Source organism: Chiloscyllium plagiosum, chromosome 9 (assembly GCF_004010195.1).
Source record: "Chiloscyllium plagiosum isolate BGI_BamShark_2017 chromosome 9, ASM401019v2, whole genome shotgun sequence".
Taxonomy (NCBI): domain Eukaryota; kingdom Metazoa; phylum Chordata; class Chondrichthyes; order Orectolobiformes; family Hemiscylliidae; genus Chiloscyllium; species Chiloscyllium plagiosum.
Genome location: NC_057718.1, coordinates 75,931,843 through 75,944,824, shown reverse-complemented (window position 1 = coordinate 75,944,824; position 12,982 = coordinate 75,931,843). Strand labels below are relative to the sequence as shown.

The 12,982-nt window shown below is 41.5% G+C and overlaps 1 protein-coding gene across 8 annotated transcripts in view; it reads left to right on the top strand.

Moving 5' to 3' along the window:
* LOC122552951 (unconventional myosin-VI) overlaps positions 1–12,982 on the top strand; it is a 252,618-nt gene that overhangs the window by 159,921 nt on the left and 79,715 nt on the right. For all 8 annotated transcript variants that reach the window (XR_006312565.1, XR_006312566.1, XR_006312567.1 and 5 more), the window contains exons 12-13: positions 4,850–4,994; positions 12,338–12,495. Coding sequence is in view for 5 of the 8 variants with exons in the window: in XM_043696242.1 (XP_043552177.1) it covers positions 4,850–4,994; positions 12,338–12,495 (303 nt within the window). In the remaining 3 variants the exon portion in view is untranslated. The remainder of the gene's footprint in view (positions 1–4,849; positions 4,995–12,337; positions 12,496–12,982) is intronic.

Sequence of the window (12,982 nt, the reverse complement as noted above, 5' to 3'; positions counted from 1 at the left end):
CCCAGCACCGATCCTTGTGGCACTCCACTGGTCACAGGCTCCAGTCTGAAAAACAACCCTCCACCTCCACCCTCTGTTTTCTACCTTTGAGCCAGTTCTGTATCCAAATGGCTAGTTCTCCCTTTATTCCATGAGATGTAACCTTGCTAATCAGTCTCCCATGGGGAACCTTAGATCACATCTTCTGCTCTGCCCTCATCAATCTTCTTTGTTACTTCTTCAAAAAACTTAATGAAGTTAGTGAGACATGATTTCCCACGCTCAAAGCCATATTGACTATCCCTAATCAGTCCTTGTCTTTCGAAATACATGTACATCCTGTCCCCCAGGATTCCCTCCAACAATTTGCCCACCACTGAGGTCAGGCTCACCGGTCTATAGTTCCCTGGCTTGTCTTTACCGTCCTTCTTAAACAGTGGCACCATGTTTGCCAACCTCCAGTCTTCTGGCACCTCAACTGTGGCTATCGATGATACAAATATCTCAGCAAGAGGCCCAGCAATCACTTCTCAGAGTTCTCGGGTACACCTGATCAAGTCCTGGGAATTTATCCACCTTTAACCGTTTCAGGACATCCAGCACTTCCTCCTCTGTAATCTGGACATTTTGCAAGATGTCACCATCTATTTCCCTACGGTCTACATCTTCCATTTTCTTTTCCACAGTAAATACTGATGCAAAATATTCATTTAGTATCTCCCCCATTTTCTGTGGCTCCGCACAAAGGCCACCTTGCTGATCTTTGAGGGGCCCTATTCTCTCCCTACTTACCCTTTTGTCCCTAATATATTTTTGGATTCTCCTTAATTCTATTTGCCAATGCTATCTCGTGTCCCCTTTTTGCCCTCCTGATTTCCCTCTTAAGTATACTCCTACTTTCTTTATACTCTTCTAAGGATTCACTCGATCTAAATGGTCTATACCTGACATATGCTTCCTTCTTTTTCTTAACCAAACCCTCAATTTCTTGAGTCATCCAGCATTCCCTATACCTACCAGCCTTCCCTTTCACCCTGACAGGAATATACTTTCTCTGGATTCTTGTTATCTCATTTCTGAAGGCTTCCCATTTTCTAGCCGTCCCTTTACCTACGAACATCTGCCTCCAATCAGCTTTTGAAAGTTCTTGCCTAATACCATCAAAATTGGCCTTTCTCCAGTTTAGAACTTCAACTTTTAGATCTGGTCTATCCTTTTCCATCACGATTTTAAAACGAATAGAATTATGGTCGCTGGCCCCACAGTGCTCCCCCATGAAACTTCAGTCACCTGCCCTGCCTTATTTCCCAAGAGTAGGTCAAGTTTTGCAACTTTCCTAGTAGGTACATCCACATACTGAATCAGAAAATTGTCTTGTACACACTTAACAAATTCCTCTCCATCTAAACCCTTATCGACTGGGACTGCCATTGTGTTGTTTGGAAAGTTAAAATCCCTGACCATAACTACCCTATTACTCTTGCAGATAGCTGAGTTCTCCTTACAAGTTTGTTTCTCAACTTCCCTCTGACTATTAGGGGGTCTATAATACAATCCCAGTAGGTTGATCATCCCTTTCTTATTTCTCCGTTCCACCCAAATAACTTCCCTGGATGTATTTCTGGGAATGTCCTCCCTCAGCACAGCTGTAATGCTATCCCTTATCAAAAATGCCACTCCCCCTCCTCTCTTGCCTCCCTTTCTATCCTTCCTGTAGCATTTGCATCCTGGAACATTAAGTTGTCAGTCCTGCCCATCCTTGAGCCATGTTTCTGTAATTGCTATGATATCCCAGTCCCATGTTGCTAACCATGTCCTGAGTTCATCTGCCTTCCCTGTTAGGCCCCTTGCATCGAAATAACTGCAGTTTAATTTATTAGTCTACCTTGTCCCTGCCTGCCCTGACCGTTCCTCACTATCTCCCTGGGTTCCCTCCCCCCCTTCCACCTTACTAGTTTAAATCCTCCCAAGCAGTTCTCGCAAATTTCCCTGCCATTATATTAGTCCCTTTCCAATTTAGGTGTAATCCGTCCTTCTTGTACAGGTCACTTCTATCCCAAAACCGCTTCCAATGATCCAAAAATGTGAATCTTTCTCCCATACACCAGCTCTTCAGCCATGCATTCATCTGCTCTATCCTCCTATTCCTGCCCTCACTAGCTCATAGCACTGGGAGTAATCCAGATATTACTACCCTTGAGGACCGCCTTTTTACATTTCTGCCTAACTCTCTGTAATCTCCCTTCAGAATCTCAACCTTTTCCCTTCCTATATCATTGGTTCCAATGTGGACAATGGCCTCTTATTGGCCCCTCTCCCCCGTGAGAACATTCTGCACCCTCTCTGAGACATCCTTGACCCTGGCATCAGGGAAACAACACACCATTGTGTTGTTTCTCTGCTGGCCACAGAAACGTCTGTCTGTACTTCGGACTACAGAATCCCCTAACACAATTGATCTCTTGGAAGCCGACGTACTCCTTGTTGCATTAGAGCCAGTCTCAATACCAGAAACTTGGCTGTTCGTGTTACATTCCCCTGAGAATCCATCACCCCCTACATTTTCCAAAACAACATACCTGTTTGAAATGGATATATCCACAAAAGACTCCTGCCCTAGGTGCCGACCTCTCTCATCCTTCATGGAGTTAACCCATCTATGTGACTCTATCTGAGACTCCCCCGCCCTCCCCTTCCTATAACTGCCATCCATACTGTTGCTGTTGCAAATTCCTCATCGCTTCTATCTGTCTCTCCAACCAATCCACTCGATCTGATAAGATTCGCATCCAACAGCATTTATGGCAGATATAATCCGCAGTAACCCTTAAACTCTCTTTAAACTCCCATATCTGACAAGAAGTACATATCACTGCAAAGGCCATTTTTGCTCCTTCATAATCTACAGACCCAGAAAATAACACCGTCTTATTTCTCTACAAAATACTGCCCCAGGATAAATTAATAGCTATGGCTTGTATTTTAAGTTTAATCAAGAGACTTATCTCCAAAAACATATAATCAAGAAAGAACCCACTAATACAGCCTTTCTCTTGGACAGACTTAAAACAACATTTAACTTATCTGATTCTGTGTTGTGAACTTTGCCCAAACTGGTTCCTCCAAGATTAGTTGTGAAATTCACTGTTTGTTAATTTTCCCAGGTGCACTCCGATGTCGAGTGGTTAAGGCAATGGACTAGCAATCAATTGGGATTTCCCCAAGGTGCTTCAAACCCTGCCCTTTATGTATCCTGATATTCCAGTTTTTAAAATGATGTCCTGCTGACTTAGTCATCATTCAAACACCAGAAAAGCTGTCTAAACACACCCATATTAAGTGAGGTGGCACAGTGGCTCAGTGGTTAGCACTACTGCCTCATAGCATCAGGGACCTAGGTTCGATTTTACTCTTGGGAGACTGTGCAAACACCACACAGACATTCTCCCCATGTGTCTGTGGGTTTTCTCTGGGTGCTCTAGTTTCCTTCCACAGTCCAAAGATGTGCAGTTTAGGTGGATTAGCTGTGGGAGATGACTGGTTACAGGGATAGGGCAGGGGGGTAGGTCTGGGTGGAATGATCTTTGGATGATCAATGTAGACTCAATGGGCCGAATGGTCTGTCTCCATATTTTGGGGATTCAATGCATTCTATAGCGGCCTATGACTCATTGTATTTAAATGTAAATTTTGTTTTAAATTAAAGTCATTGTTGCTCAATTTTCATAAGTAGTAGGTGGGCTCTGATATTTCAGTAACTTTACTAATTCAGATGGTGTTGGTGATGTTTCATCTGTAGCTCCTCATCTTAAAATCCCCAGAAGTTAGCCTCAGATTTCGGTACTTTGCGTTGTTCTGTGTGACAGCATGAACACTTTGTTGAAATGCCAATCTGTTGGAATTGAGGGCAGGCAGGTACAAAAGGTTTCACATTAGGAGGCCACAAATCCTTTGGAAAGAGCCTCATGGACCCTGATACATCATTGCTCATGCAACTGGGAGCTACAATAGAAGTTGTTTTAAAAACAACAAAAAAAATCAAAGAGCTAAATAGTGATAGAGGAAATGAAATAAGACAAATAATAACTAATACATGTTAATTAAAATTAATATGTAGCACCAGTAAAGACAAATGTTACTGTTCCTGTGTCCTGATACTCCATGCATGGCTGTAACAAAAATAATTCAGTTTAGTTCATTGTTTAGATAAATGCTTTGGCTCAAGCATTTGTCCATGTTACCTCGGAGTTTGGGTGTTGAGAGTTCGAGCTCCACAATCACCTGGTGGAAATGCATCACGTAGAGCAATAATTCCGTGCAGGACTGAGTGTTGGATGGAGTGTTAAATGGAAAAGCTATTCTTTGCCAAGAGACTATGCATGTTTGGCAATCAATAAAAATGGAGTACTGTGAGCAATCTTTCCCCTGAAGTAATAGCATGAAAAACCGATTATTTGCTCACATTTGAAATAAATATGTTGTTGTAAGGTTGTATAACTGGATGTGAAATGATGTATTGCATTTCCTCAGGACATGCAAAATGCTCTCTAATATGAATCCATTCACTCCTGGAAATTTATCCAATGAATATTTAACCATATTTTCAATGTGTAGCACATTTATCTATCCAAATTTTTTCTCTTGTGCACATTCAAGAAATGTTTTTGCTTGTTTTAGTCTCTCTAATGACTAAATAATGTAAGTAAATATATATTTGTGGTGCTTATCTGCTTGATTGTATTGTTATGTACTATAGCTTTTATGAAATTTATAAGTGAAGAGAATTTATCAACATTAGAATAAAAAAATAATGAGCATAATTTATATTGGAGTGTACATCGTAACTATACTTTCAGTCTTTAATTGTTAGGTGGATGTGTCCTGAAGAACAAATCAAGTCAGTCACTCGAGCACTGTGCTGAACTGCTGGGGTTGGATGGCGATGACCTGCGTGTCAGTCTGACCACTAGAGTAATGTTGACCACAGCTGGAGGTGCCAAAGGCACAGTTATCAAGTAGGTAAACTCTTCTGTGCTCCATAATCCGGTAATTCTGGTGTTTTTGAGAAATGCTTTAGTAAGGCTTAAGATTGTTGTAGTGATGATTTGGTCATCTGTACTTCTAAGTACAGATTTCTGATCAGTGCTCCGGATTTTCTCATCTTAAATAATCAAATGTCCAATCTGTTTCTTGAGACCTTAGACAATGATACAAGACACACACTGATCTTTGATCTTTGAATTTCAAGTTCATTGGTTATAATTCATAATTTGATTTGGTTTATTTACAATTAACGTTCCTGATTTCTACATTCAAGAACTAAGTGGTTTTAATACTGAAAATAAGGGAGAAGTTCATTAATACTTACTTTGTGAAGGTTATTAACAGTAACCAGAGTGTTTACTGTTTTCAGTTGCTTTATAATTACACCATGCATCTGGGTGGATTTTGTATAGGCTTTTAATGTTGAGTAGTTAAGAATTTGGAATGTGAAGCAAGCAATAGGACATGTGACAGATGCTCTTTAATAGGTGAGCTTGTGGAAGTCAATGGATACAATTTGAGAAAATACCATGCAGTACTCATTTACTGCCACTAGAGATCTGTATTGTACTTTCTGTGAAAATAACTGCTGAGAAGGAGCAACCTGCAAAAAGCTGCTGTTCAATTCGTGATTTTGTCGAGTAGTAGTTGTGTCTAGTTGGATGTTATTATAACATCTTGGCCTACTTATAGTTCTAAATAAAAATCCATCTCTTGGAAAGCAATTGGTTTGCCACCTTGTTTCAGTACTGCTCATAGTGTTTGTAAACCACTAATATGCTGAAGTATTGTGGCGAAAGCATAATGTGACGTAAAATAGATTTGGAATAGATTGTAATTTCTCATTGCATGCACAAATTATATCAAGTCCTACAGGCGATATGGTGGCTCAGTTGTTAGCACTGCTGCCACACAGCTCCAGGGGCCCGGGTTCAATTCCAGCCTCAAATGACTGTATGAGGTGATTGCACGTTTCTCCCTGTGTCTGTGTGGGCTTTTTCTGGGTGCTGTGGCTTCCTCCCACAGTCCAAAAATGTACAGATTAGGTGCATTGGCCATGCTCTGTTGTCCATAGTTTCCAGGCATTGTGTAAGTTAGGTGGATTGGCCATGGAAGATACAGGGTTATAGGGATGAGAATGAGAGGCATGTGAGTCTGGGTGAAATGTTTTTCGGAGAGTTGGTGTGGTCTTGCTGGGCCAAATGGCCTGTTTTCACAATGTAGGAATTCTATGAATAGAATCCAGCTTGCTGACTTAGCATTAGCATTATTCCTAGCCATACCTAATGTTTGGCCCTCTGCTTGCTGCAACAAATCTGTAGCTACTGATTGACTCAACTGTGCCCTCATCACCATCTTTAATGTCTGACTTACCAATAAAATCATAACTTTCACTGTGTCTGGCTGTTGCCAATATCCTGGTAATGGACCGACCTTGATGTCACATTTGTTTATGCGCTGAGCTTCTGTGGCATCCGTGAAATAACTCCATGAAGGCCGATGTCCCATCACCTTTTATTTACACCTGCATAGTATAAGACACTGACCCAGCCAGCTCAGAGCTGACTCCTCGAGTGAATAGAACCCCTAACACACCTGTTTATTATTGTAAGCAAACAGCATGTGGCCAGTGAACTGTAACAAGTGAAGCTGGATAAGGCCAACACTTACGTGGGCACTTCTGTTTATATCTGTCAGCCAGGACACTCTGGACCAGGTTAACAGCCCCAGATGGGGAACAAATATTCTGAGGTCCACCTGGCTGACCTCATACTAATTGCAACAATCCACACCTTTTGCTACCTCGTAATATTGTGATATTCCTGGCTGCTCTGTCTCATTCCATGCCCTATAAAGTTCAAGTTATTTGTAACTCTGCTGCCCAAATCCTTACTCTCACGTCCAATTCTCCTATCATTCATCTGTGTGTTGATTTATTTATATTACCTCCCAGTCAAGCATATCTTTACTTTAACAGTTTCACCCCCGTTTACATATCTCTTCATGGCCTTGTCCTTCCCTATATCTGTAATCTTCTGCAGCCTCACAACTCTCTGCATTATCTGTGTTTAATATTGGCTTCTTGTGCATCTCCAGTCATAAGGGTTCTTCCTTTAGTAGCTGTGCTGTCAGTTGTTTAGGCCCACTGTCTGGATTTCATTTTCTACTCCGAGATACATCCTATCGTGTTTTATTCCTTTAACACGCTACTTTAAACTTACCTCTAACTAGGCATTTGGTCATCTGACCAAATATCTCCTTATGTGAATTGGTGTCATATCTTATTTTAAAATGCTCCTTGGGATGTTTCATTAAGGAAAAAGGCTCTTTTATAAATATACAAAAACAGAAGTTGCTGGAAAAGCTCAACCGGTATGGCAGCATCTATGAGGAGAAATCAAATTTAACGTTTTGGGTCTGGCAACCCTCCCCCAGAACACCTTTTATAAATATAATTTGTTATTCAGTTCATTGCCAACAGTTGATCAAAACGTTGCAATCAGATCTCTGTCACAGCAATTCAAATTTGAACACTAAGGCGAGGAGGTGCAAATTGCCACAATGAGTCCTAATATCCAGCTCAGTTTAAATGTGCCATAAGAAAGCAATTCCATTAATTGTTTCAAATTACAGTCATTATAAATGTTAAAAGCTTCAGTGTACGTTGCCTCATTTCTCTTTCTTCCAAAATGTACCAATTCACAACCCTGTACATTAAATTTCACCACATTGTGCCAATCCCTCTGTACATTTGAGGGTCATCATTGTTGCAATTGCTAGAAAAACTAATCTCTTCTCAAAAGAGATTTGAATTCTGTGATCGACTAAAATATTCAAATTGTTAAACTACACTACCCAGATTTGAATATCTCCTTAACTTCCTAACATGCTCAAAAACCCTTGATTGCATTTATGTTACACCGCTGCAGAATTGCACCCTTTCCTGGAAACAGTCAAAAGCTTTTCTTGCTTTCCAACAGGCGTGCTTCTCCCTGTTTTGCTGAGTCATAATGTTCAATATATAACCTTCAGTCTTCTGAGAATCCCTGAAACAACTTGCAACTGCAAGGTGCACTATGGTGACACCTTACCCCAGCCACACCAAGTTAAGTCTTCTAGTTGTCTTATCTCTCCACATATCCTGTTTCTTTGACTAGCAAATAAGTTATTACGACCTTGTTTCTGGTGGCTATCAAAATGTACCTCTTTTTATCTTTTTTTTGTCTGTCTCTTTACTCCACACGCTCACGCACTTGCTTTCTCGGTCCAGAGTTTCTGAATCAGTAGATGTAGTGGTAAGGTCAGATGCCTTTTGCTTTGTCTCGTTGTTAAAATCAACACTTTGCTTTCCATAGAGTTTGATCTGAGCATCTGTCTCCATGGCAACTGGGTATCATGGACTTATTGCCACGCAGAGGTTGCCTGCACCATCTGCTATTTCATTGAATTAAAGGAAATAGTTTAATTGTAGTCATTTCTCAAAGCCTTGTAGCAATGAATATCCTCTTCCCACTTTACAATTTTGACATCTTGTGTGAGTTCAGCCAGGGAAACAGATGGTCAGCAGGCAGACATTCTTCAGACTCCTGAGGATTGTCAGTCTCTTCAGCCATACTTGCATTGTTTCACAGAGGGATCTTAAGGTCGAATGGTGCATTAAATTTCACCACATCGTGCCAATCCCTCTGTACATTTGAGGGTCATCATTGTGATTCTGCACTGTAGTCTGGTCTAACCCCACTCTAGGAGAAAATGAGGACTGCAGATGCTGGAGATCAGAGTCAAAAGTGTGGCACTGGAAAAGCACAGTAGGTGAGGCAGCATCCAGGGAGCAGGAGAATAGATGTTTCCGGCATAACCCCATCCCTGATGAAGGGTTTATGCCTGAAATGTCAATTCTCCTGCTCCTCGGATGCTGCCTAATCTGCTGTGCTTTTTCAGTGCCACACTTTTGACTCCTAACTTGACTCTGTCTGATGTAGAGACTTGATAAACTGGCACAAGTTTGGCTTCTCACAGGTATTCTGTCTTTTATTGGATCCCTGATTCCTCTTGTGGGAATGGCTCACAGCTTCAACAGAATCGCAGCATTGGGTTATCCAAATTAGACTCGTTATGGTTTCACTGTGATGTGATGGGATGCTTGTTTTCTTCATTATGATTATAAAATTGCTTCAGGCTCAATTTTCTTCTGTAACCTTCACCAGGCCTACCAGCCATCAGTTCCAGCCACCTGCGGATCCCTATTTTAATCGCATTAGAAGTTGTGGTATTCCCTCATCAATCCTATCTGCTTCTTGATCTCTTTCCTTTTTTTGAAATGGCCTTTCAAACATCAAAAATAAAACCCAAAGTGGATCCTGGAAATCAGAAACAAAAACAAAAATTGTTGGAAAAACTCAGTAGGTCTGCCAGCATCTATGGAGAGAAAGCAGAGTTAACATTTTAAGTCCAGTGACCCTTCAGAACTGATGGTAGCTGGGAAAAAGTTGGTATGTGTGCTGAAGATGGGGTGAGAGGAGGGGCAGTAGTAAATGATAGCTGGAGATGGAGCCCTGACAGAGCGAAGCAGTTGGGCATACAAAAGAATGGGTAACGGTTAGTCTGGGAGAATAAATAGCTGGTAATGGGGTCCGTTAGTGGCTGACAATGGCTTTCTTTTGTCATAGCAACCTGTGTGATTACAAGGCCTAGTGTGTGGGGTTGCGGTAAGGACAGGAGAAAATACTCGAGCCCTAAAATTGTTGAACTCCATATTGAGTCCAGAAGGCTGCACAGTCTCAAAGCAGAAAATGAGGTGTCCCTCCAGCTTGTGCTGGGCTTCACTGGAGTGCTAGAGCAAGTCTGAGATGGAGGTGTTGGCCAGGGAACTTGGTCTGGTGAAGTGGCAGGCAACTGCAAACTCAAGTAATTTCTTTTGTACAGAATGCAGATGTTCTGCAAAGTGGTCACCCAGTCTACTCGTCACTTACCCAATGTAGGGGAGACCACATTGTCATTAGCAAATGCTGCAGACTAGATTGAATGAAATTCAGGTAAAGTTCTGCATCACTTAGCTGGTGTGTTGGGCCCTTGGATACTGAGGATGGAGGAAGTAAATGGGCAGGTGGTGTTACACTTTCTGCGATTACAAGGGAAGGTTTTGTGGGGCTGTGTTAGGAGTGAAGGAAGAGTGGAGGGCAGTGGTTCCTGCGAAGCCCTGACAAGGGAGGGGAATATGCATCTGGTGATGGCGTCCCACTGCAGTTAGTAGAAATTGTGGCTAATGATTCTCTGGATGTGGTTCCTGATGGGATGGTGGATGAGGATGTGGGGGACCCAATCGCTGTGTGGGAGGGAAGAGAGGGGGGAGGGGGGAAGTGCCGAAGTGTGAGAGATGGGTCAGAGATGGCTGAAGGCCCTATCCACCATTGTGGTGGGAATCTTCAGTTAAGGAAGAAGGTTGGACATTTTGAAGACCCCCTTGTTGAAGTTGGCATCATCAAAACAGATGTGATGAAGACAGAGGAACTGGGAGAATGGAGTAGAATCTTGACGGGAAGTAGGATGTGAGGATGTATAATGAAGGTAACTGTGGGAGTTGGTGGGATTGTAGTGGGTATTAGTGTCCAGTCTATCTCTAGAAATGGAAACAGAAGTTGAGGAAGGGAAGAGAGGTGTCAGCGATGGATCAAGTGAAGGTGAGAGCAGTGTGGGAAATTAAAAACAAAATTGATAAACTTTTTTTCAGTTCCAGACGAGAGGGAAGGAGCACTGACTATGTTATTGACATACCAGAGAAAGAGTTGTGGATGGGGCCAGAATCGGACTGGTATGAATGTTCCATGTGTAACCTCCACCCCCCCCGCCGCTGCCAAAAGCAAGACAAGCATTACCAGGGACCATGCAAATATGCATGGCAATACCATTGAACTGAAGAACGTGTGAAGATTTAAAGGAGAAATTGTTCAGAGCGAGGATGAGCTCGGCGAGGTAGAGGAGAGTGGTGGTTCAGACCTTTTTTCCAGGAAGAGGCATTTTTAAATTGTGCTGGAATGTTTTTAAAAATTGCTTGCGGATTTTTCAAACATTACTCTTTGAGCAACATGTCATTTCATGGAGGTTGTAGAACTGTTTGGAATATATGCCAACTGTGTCATGAGCGAGGTTTGAACAGAGTTATTAAACATTGGTCTGATCTCTTTTAAAAACAATGTTCCAATTAATCAGAGAATTTTATTCTCTCCTTGTTTTATTAACAGTGAGTGCTGCTAAAATATGCTGTCTTTGAGTGTCTCAAAGGGTCTCCATTGAAGTATCCAATGATAGTGAATTACCCTTGGATTTTTTTTCTGATAATTTGGTTCTGTGACAGCTTCAAACAAGCAGCTTGTTCATTGTGAGAATATAAAAACCAAGGACTGCAGATGATGAACAAAAACAAAATGCTGGAGAAATTCAGTAGGTCTGGCAGCAATTGTAGAAGGCAAAAAAGTTAGTGTCTTAAGTCCAGGGTCCCTTTCTTGGAATTCTGGAAAAGGATCCATGGACTCAAAACATTAACTCTGTTTTTCTCTCTAGAAATGCTACTAGACCTGCTGAGTTTCTGCAGCATGTATTGTTTTTGTTTTAAAATGTATATGTAGTTAAATAATTGAGGAAAAATCTATTTGATTTAATCTTAATGTTTTATAATTAATGTGGACAATTTTACTTTTAATTTATTGACTGTCATCGTCCAGTCAAATGTAGACTCACTTATAGAATTAGGAATGGACTATGATTATATTTGACCTCACTTTCATCATTCAAATTGCAAAGGTGTGTTGATGAGAGGATTAGTTATCTTGTTTACTTATATATTAAATATGCCACTTGGGGAAAAAAATTGTGATAATTTGTAAGGAATTACTATGGTGTTCTGTTGCAATTCATCTGAGAACATTCTATTTGGATCATTGCATTTTATTGATCATTGCTCCGGTTTTCTCCCACAGTCCAAAGATGTGCAGGTTCGGTGAATTGGCCATGCGAAATTGCCCGTAGTGTAGAGTGCATTAGTTAGAGGGAAAAGGGGTTTGGGCGGGGTTACTCTTCGGTGTGGATTTGTTGGGCCGAGGGGCCTGTTTCCACACTGTAGGGAATCTAATCTAATCTAAGCATTGACACCATGTGTAATGATGGAGGGCCAATGAATAAACAAAGGAACAGCTCAAAATTCTAGCATTTATACAGGCTCAATACTACTGAGAAGATGTAGCTGTCATCACAGGAACTGGTTTCTGAATGAAACTTGTTTGATTGCCTAACTGGAAGCTGCTCTGGTGTTTTTTAGGGTACCCTTAAAGGTGGAACAGGCAAATAATGCCCGAGAAGCTTTGGCCAAGGCAGTTTATAGCCATCTGTTTGACCACGTGGTGAAGCGGGTCAATCAATGTTTCCCCTTTGAGACTTCCAGTTTCTTTATAGGAGTTCTAGACATTGCTGGGTTTGGTGAGTTTCCATCCTTTCATATTTTTCAATATTTAATCTGTTAATTTTATCAACTTGAATTTTGTGTTATAACTGCGTTATGTTAGACTGCTTGTGCTCTCTGTTAGCCCTTGCCTCAGCTCTGTGTGCTGCCCCTCCAATGAGCCGTCAGCACCTCACCCATTTCTATGGCAAGGGTGAGAGAGGAGATGTACCTCTCCCTATCTTGCCTGTCCAACCAATCATACTGAAGCTGCCCCAACACTCCCTTGCAACATTTTTCCAGCTGCACAGGCCTCCATAGCAGTCACGTCCAGAACGGGACATGAATGTTGTGATCAGCGTGCTCATGCCGATGCGTTCATTTTAGAGGGAGCATTGTTCCTCTCTCCTTTCCTTTCTTTTCTTTTCTTTTTCTTCCTTTCCTTTTTCTTCCATCCTTTTCTTTTTCTTCCTTCCTTCCTTTAACTCTCTCTCTCTTCCTTTACCTCTCTGTCTCTCTTCCTTT